General features: G+C 63.7%; 2 gene segments (V, D, J or C); both read left to right on the top strand.

Annotated features, from left to right (window-relative positions):
- The window catches only part of LOC125168488 (immunoglobulin heavy constant gamma 4-like), a 238365-nt gene extending 237247 nt beyond the window's left edge, over nucleotides 1-1118 (top strand). The window contains 3 exon segments of the C gene segment in view: nucleotides 48-104; nucleotides 231-560; nucleotides 669-1118. Coding sequence covers nucleotides 48-104; nucleotides 231-560; nucleotides 669-997 — 716 coding nt within the window.
- The window catches only part of LOC125168484 (immunoglobulin heavy constant alpha 2-like), a 350186-nt gene that overhangs the window by 312916 nt on the left and 29204 nt on the right, over nucleotides 1-8066 (top strand).

The following is an 8066-nucleotide window of genomic DNA, read 5'->3' as shown; positions in this document are numbered from 1 at the left end:
GTCCCCACCCCTGGCCCCCACTAACCTCCGGTCTGGTCTCTCTGCAGTGCCCAATACACCGTCCACAATACAGCCCAGAACCCGGGAAGGTTCCAAATGCCCAGGTGAGTCAGCAGGGCACCGCCCTGCTCACCAAGGCCATGGACCTTTTCCAGGGACTGCCTGGTGGGGGGAATGTTCAAGAGGATCCCCCCCAAATGCTGACCCCTGCATTGTGTCTCCCACACCAGTTCCTGAGATTCCTGGAGCACCGTCCGTCTTCATCTTCCCCCCAAAACCCAAGGACACCCTCTCCATTTCCCGGACGCCCGAGGTCACGTGCTTGGTGGTGGACTTGGGCCCAGATGACTCCAATGTCCAGATCACATGGTTTGTGGATAACACCGAGATGCACACAGCCAAGACGAGGCCGCGTGAGGAGCAGTTCAACAGCACCTACCGTGTGGTCAGTGTCCTCCCCATCCTGCACCAGGACTGGCTCAAGGGGAAGGAGTTCAAGTGCAAGGTCAACAGCAAAGCCCTCCCCTCCGCCATCGAGAGGACCATCTCCAAGGCCAAAGGTGGGCAACAGGACAGATGGGGCACAGGGAGGTCGGGTGGGGCCTGGCGGACCCAGGCCAGCCCTCCACCCTGGGAGTGACCATCTGTGCTGACCTCTGACCCCACAGGACAGCCCCACGAGCCCCAGGTGTACGTCCTGCCTCCAACCCAGGAGGAGCTCAGCAAGAACAAAATCAGTGTGACCTGCCTGATCGAAGGCTTCTACCCGCCTGACATTGCCGTCGAGTGGGAGATCACCGGACAGGCAGAGCCAGAGAACAACTACCAGACGACCCCGCCCCAGCTGGACAGCGACGGGACCTACTTCCTGTACAGCAGGCTCTTGGTGGACAAGTCCCGCTGGCAGAGTGGAAACACCTACACCTGCTCGGTGTCACACGAAGCTCTGCACAGCCACCACACACAGAAATCCCTCACCCAGTCTCCGGGTAAATGAGCAGCGCGCCCGGCCCCCCAGCAGGCCCCCGCGGGCTCTGAGCGCCCACCCCTGTGTACATCCCCCCCGGGCAGGCACCCTGCGTGAAATAAAGCACCCAGCACTGCCCTGGGACCTGTGACACTGTCGTGCGTCTTTCCGAGGCAGAGCTCAGCACACCCGCGCCTCTGGGAGGTGCGGGCAGGCCAGGCCCCGAGGCTCAGGGGTCACCATTCACGGGAGAGCGTGGGTCCCACCAGGGGCCGGGACCTGAGTGGGCAGGTCTGCACAGGCGGATAAACTCATGGCCGGGAGCCGCCTGGGACAGAGAGAGGGCTTGGCCAGGGGCTACTCAAGGCCGGAGGGGGCCGACAGGGAACGGAGAAGCCCTCCGGAGCCCCTCAGGGAACGGGGCGCACGGTCTTTCCCACGTCTGGACCCGCCCAAGCTGTGGGACGCTGGCCTGTCCTCTTCCGCTGCTCCCCCCGTCCCCTGGACCTCTTGAGAGCTCTGAGCGGTAGCTCTGTGCCAGTGCAGTAGCCAGGCCTGACCCATGCTGTGAGGACAGGCCCTCACCCTCCCTCAGATGAGGCGGCCCCTCCTGACTTCATCCTGCCTGGGGCCAGGCCTGTCCACTCGTGGGGACACTCACCCCGGTGCCCCAAACGGGCAGAGGCAAGCAGTCCTGAGTGCCCAGGGGAGGGACCATCCCAGACACCCACATGGACGCTGAAAACAAGCCCCTCCCACTGAGCAGGGCCACCTTCATAAACACACACACACACACACACACACACACACACGCACACATGCACACCTGACCCACCGGGCCTCACACGGGACAATGTGCCAGGGCCCAGACCGGAACCAGGCTTGGGAACCCTCACCGTGGACCCCAGCCTGGTCCCCACCCCCTCCCACACCCATCGGCCGCTCAGCAGCCCATCCACACGCCGACCACACTGACCAGCCCTCCTTCTCCCCAGGACACTGGGGCCCCTCCCAACCCTCACCAAACCCCCACCCCCACTGGCCCCGACACTCGCACCCACTCGTTCGCTAGGTCACTCCCTGCCACCCTCTCGACCCTTCCCTGGGCTCTGCTGACCCTCCCGCCCTCCGGGCCAGGGCCCCAGGAGAACGGGTGTGGTGGTCAGGCTGCCTTCCCCCCAGACAGCCCCAGCACAGTGCAGAGCAGAGAGGGAGCGCGTCCCCACGGGCCGGGCCCAGGCGGGAGGATGGGGGCACCGAGGCCGGTGCCCTGAGGCTACGGAGGGCCGCGACCGTCACCCCGGGAACCACTCCTATGGGCAGGCATGGCACTGACCACTCCCTTCCTGTCCAGAGCTGCTCCTGGACGACAGCTGTGCGGAGGACCAGGACGGGGAGCTGGATGGGCTGTGGACCACCATCTCCATCTTCATCACGCTCTTCCTGCTCAGCGTGTGCTACAGCGCCACTGTCACCCTCTTCAAGGTGGGTGTCCCCGCACCGTCCCACACTGTGGCCCGCTGTCCCAGCGCTGGGGACCCGCTGGAACCATGCCATCCCCACACTGACTCGACGCTGACCCCATGCTGCCCCCACGCTGACCCACGCTGCCCCCACACTGACCCCACGCTGACCCCACGCTGCCCGCATGCTGACTCCACGCTGCTCCCACACCGCCCCCATGCTGACCCCACGCTGCCCTCACACTGACCCCACGCTGTCCCCACACTGGGACCCACTGGAACCACGCTATCCCCACACTGACTCGACGCTGACCCCATGTTGCCCCCACGCTGACCCCACGCTGCCCCCACGCTGACCCCACGCTGCCCTCACACTGACCCCACGCTGACCCCATGCTGCCCGCACGCTGACCCCACACTGCCCCCATGCTGACCCCACGCTGACCCCACTCTGCCCACACGCTGACTCCACGCTGCTCCCACACTGACCCCGCACTGGGGACCCACTGGAACCATGCTATCCCCACACTGACTGGACACTGACCTCATGCTGCCCCACACTGACCCCACCATGACCCCACACTGTCCCCACTGTGACCCAATACTGTCCCCACACTGACCCCACGCTGCCCCCACACTGCCCCCAGGCTACCCCCACACTGACCCCACGCAGACCTCACCCTGTCCCCACAAACTCCACGCTGCCCCCACACTGACCCCACGCTGCCCCGACTCTGACCCCGTGCTGACCCTACACTGCCCCCAGGCTACCCCCAGACTCACCCCACGCTGCCCCCACACTGACCCCATGCTGACCCCGTGCTGACCCCACAATGCCCCCAGGCTACCCCAATGCTGACCCCATGCTGCCCCCACTCTGGGGACCCACTGGAACCACACTGTCCCCACACTGACCAGACGCTGACCTCATGCTGCCCCCACACTGACCCCACCATGACCCCACGCTGTCCCCACTATGACCAATGCTGTCCCCACACGGACCCCATACTGACCCCATGCTGTGGACCCACTGTCACCATGCTGTCTCCCCTGTGACCCCACACTGACCCCATGCTGTCCTGCCTGTGACCCCCATGCTGACCCAGCCTTTCCCCATGCTATTCCCATGCTGTCCCCACAATGACCCCAGGCTGTCCCCACACTGACCCTACACTGTCCCCACACTAACCCCACGCTACCCCACGCTGTCCCCGCAATGACCCCAGGCTGTCCCCACACTGACCCTACACTGTCCCCATGCTAACCCCATGCTACCCCACGCTGTCCCCGCAATGACCCCAGGCTGTCCCCACACTGACCCTACACTGTCCCCACGCTAACCCCACGCTACCCCACGCTGTCCCCGCAGTGACCCCAGGCTGTCCCCACACTGACCCTACACTGTCCCCACAGTAACCCCACGCTACCCCACGCTGTCCCCACAATGACCCCAGGCTGTCCCCACACTGACCCTACACTGTCCCCACGCTAACCCCACGCTACCCCACGCTGTCCCCGCAGTGACCCCAGGCTGTCCCCACACTGCCCCTACACTGTCCCCACACTAACCCCACGCTACCCCACGCTGACCCCATGCTGTCCCCACACTGACCCCATACTGTGGACCCACTGTCAACATGCTGTCTCCCCTGTCACCCCATAATGACCCAATGATGTGGACCCACTGTCACCATGCTGTCTCCCCTGTGACCCCACACTGACCCCATGCTGTCCTGCCTGTGACCCCCATGCTGACCCCAGCCTTTCCCCATGCTATTCCCATGCTGTCCCCGCAATGACCCCAGGCTGTCCCCACACTGACCCTACACTGTCCCCACACTAACCCCACGCTACCCCACGCTGTCCCCGCAATGACCCCAGGCTGTCCCCACACTGCCCCTACACTGTCCCCACACTAACCCCACGCTACCCCACGCTGACCCCATGCTGCCCCCACACTGACCCCATACTGTGGACCCACTGTCAACATGCTGTCTCCCCTGTCACCCCATAATGACCCAATGACGTGGACCCACTGTCACCATGCTGACCCACTGTGACCCCATACTTTCCCCATGCTGTCGCCATGCTATTCCTAAGCTGTCCCTGCAATGACCACACGCTGTCCCCACACTGATCCCATGCTGACCTCACACTGTCCCCACACTAACCCCATACTGTCCCCACCGTGACCCGATGCTGACCTCACACGGACCCCACGCTGACCTATGCTGTAGACCCACTGTCCTCATCATGCTGACCCCACGCTGACCCCACAGTGACCCAATGCTGTCCCCACACTGTCCCTACGGTGACCCCTTACAGACCCCACGCTGACCCCAAGCTGTGGTCCCACTGTCACCATGCTGTCCTCATGCTGTTCCCAAACTGACCCCACATTGTTCCCATGCTGTGGACCCACTGTCCCCATAATGCCGACCCCATGCTGACCCCACAGTGAACCAATGCTGTCCCTACAGTGACCCCATGCAGACCCCACGCTGTGGACCCACTGTCACCATGCTGTCCCCACGCTGTTCCCAAACTGACCCCAGGCTGACCCCACACTGCCCCCACACTGACTCCACACTACCCCAATGCTGACCCCATGCTGCCCCCATGTTGCCCCCACACTGGGGACCCACCGGAACCACGCTATCCCCACGCTGACCCGATGCTGATCTCATCTGCCTCACACTGACCCCACCGTGACCCAATGCTGCCCCCACACTGACCCCATACTGACCCCACGCTGTGGACCCACTGTCACCATGCTGTCTCCCCTACCCCCCCACACTGACCCCACACTGTCCTGACTGTGACCCCGATGCTGACCCCACCCTGTCCCCATATTCTTCCCATGCTGTCCCCAAGTGACCCCATGTTGACCCCATGCTGTGACCCACTGTCACCATGCTGACCCTGTGACCCCACACTGACCCCATGCTGACCTCACACTGTCCCCACACTAACCCCATGCTGTCCTAACCGTGACCCAATGCTGACCCCACGCTGACCCCATGCTGTGGTCCCACTGTCACCATTTTGTCCCCACACTGTTCCCACACTGACCCCCACGCTATCCCCTCTGTCCCCATGCCATCCCCTTGCTGTCCCCAAAATGACCCATGCTGACCCCCCGCTGTGGACCCACTGTCACCATGCTGTCCCCATGCTTTTCCCACACTGACCCCACACTGTCCACACACTCACCCCATGCTGTCCCCACTGTGACCTGATGCTGACCCCACACTGACCCCAAAGTAACCTCACACTGTCCCCACACTAACCTCACCTTGTCCCCACCATGAGCCGATGCTGAACCCACACTAACCCCATGCTGATCTATACTGTTGACCCACTGTCCACATCAGACTGACCCCATGCTGACCCCACAGTGACCCAACCCTGTCCCCACATGTCCCTACAGTGACCCCTTACAGATCCCACGCTGACCCCAAGCTGTGGACCCACTGTCACCATGCTGTCCCCACGCTGTTCCCAAACTGACCCCAGGCTGTTCCCACACTGACCCCCACGCTATCCCCTCTGTCCCCTCCCAGTCCCCATGCCATCCCCATAAGACTCCCTCCCACTCAAGTGGTCCTGGGGAGGGGGGCGCCTGGAAGGGGGGCTGTCCTCGGGGGTCCCAGCCACGTCACCTCCTGCCCTCCTGCTGCAGGTGAAGTGGATCTTCTCCTCGGTGGTGGAGCTGAAGCGCACGATCGCGCCCGACTACAGGAACATGATCGGGCAGGGGGCCTAGGGCCAGCCGTCCTGGGCGGGTGTCAGCGCTGCCCCAACCCTGCACAGGATCCCGGTGCATCAGCCTGCTGCCAGGCCTGCTCTCCCGCCCTCTGACCTCGCCACCCTCTGACCTCACAGCCACCCTGGGCCTGCGCCCTCGCCCTCTGGCCTCGCGGCCCCTGTGAGCTGCATCCTGCGCCCTGAACCCCCATTTGGAGAATCGCGTGGACGGCAGGTTGTGCCCCAACCTGAGCTGGTGGATGCCCACTGGCCCCTCCACGGCAGCCGCCAGGGTACCGCTGTGGCCGTGCACGGTCAGCGGGCACGCTCATCCTGGAGGAGGCGGGCGGCTGGCGATCCCAGTGTCTGTCTGGCAGGGACCGGCCTCTGTGCGAACCCCGTCCAGGCCAGGCTCCAGGACGCAGGGTTTCCCCAGAGCAGCCACGTGGGCCCAGATCCTGAGGAAGCTTCTGACATGTCACTAACGGTCAGTCAGATCTTCTGCGCCGGAGGAGACCGCGCAGAAAAGGGCCTGAGCCTGTGGCTGCTACAGGAGCCCCGTGGATGCCGGGGACAGAGTGACATCCAGCCAGACAGGCCTCCTGCAGAGGGGTCTGGTGACCTGGTCCCCGGGCCAGTGGGACACAGCCTCGGTGGACACAGGTGGAAGGTGCCAGGAGGCCAGGGCGGCAGGCCCAGCCCGCCGCCCCCCCCCCCCCCCCGTGGCCTGGGCCTGAGTCCCACCAGGCTCGCGTGGGGGTGGGAGGGAGAGACAAGCCCACGGCCGGGCGGACCCCCAGGACCGGCACTCCGCCCTGGCTTTGGGTGGGTGCCAAGTCGGGGCCCCCACATGGGAAGAGATGACCACGCAGGGGAGGAGAAGCAGAGCCCCCAGCCCCAGGGACAGACGCCCGGGGCTCCCACACATGGGAAAGCCACTGCTGAAGCTTGGCTAGCTTGTTTTATTCTTTTTAAATGTCTGGAGCTCCTTGATTTCCATTTGCATCTCTTTCTTTCTTTTTTTTTCTTTTTCTTTTCTTTTTTTTTTTTTAATGACAATAAAATATCCTTAAAAACTCCATAACCGGCTGGGGAAAGTCTTCCTCTGTTGACGCGCCCCGTGAAATCCACAGACTGGCCGTGCCGTGTGTCAGTCCCTCCAGCCGTGGGAGCAGGACCCCCGGCCCCTGGGGTTCCCGGGGGGTGAGGTGCGCTGCAGGCGCGAGGGGTCACGTGACGCCTTGTGGGGTGCAGGGGGAGCATCCTGACCTGGCCAAGGGCACCGCGAGAGGCACCTATTGGGTGTGTATTAGCACGGACTGCTAGCAAAGCACGACAGTCCCGTGGTGTGGACAACGTGCACTGATGTTTCCACGATTCTGGAAGCTGGCAGGCAGACCCGGGTGTCACGGGGCCGGTGGCCCCTCAGCACGTAGACGCCGTGTCCTCACACATCCGGCCTGCTATGCGTGTCTGTGGCCCGACCTCCTCTTACAAGAGGAGGAGTGAGTCCATGGTGAGGACCAGTCACACTGGATCAGGACTCACCCTAGTGACCTCACTTTAACCGATTACCTCTCGAAAGACCCCATCTCCCAATACAGTCACATTCTGGGGTCCTGGGGGTCAGGGCTTCAAGATTTGAATTTGGGGAACGCATTTCAGGAGAGTTGGGCCCAGGTGGGAGCACCAGTGAAGGCCAGGTCGGGTGAGGCCCGGGGGGACAGCACTGTCCCAGGTAAGCGAAGCTGGACACCAGCCCGAGGGGTCAGGACACCCAGTCGGGGGGAGGCCCAGCGAGAACACCACCACCCGGGGGTGGGGGTGGGGGTGGGGGGCAGAAAAGACCAAGTTCTACAGGAAGAACGCCAAGTGGGGGCGGGCAGTCC

This window comes from Prionailurus viverrinus, chromosome B3, assembly GCF_022837055.1.
Source record: "Prionailurus viverrinus isolate Anna chromosome B3, UM_Priviv_1.0, whole genome shotgun sequence".
In the NCBI taxonomy this organism is placed as follows: Eukaryota; Metazoa; Chordata; class Mammalia; order Carnivora; family Felidae; genus Prionailurus; species Prionailurus viverrinus.
Note: the sequence above shows the minus strand (reverse complement) of the source record. Positions and strands in the feature narration are given on the sequence as shown.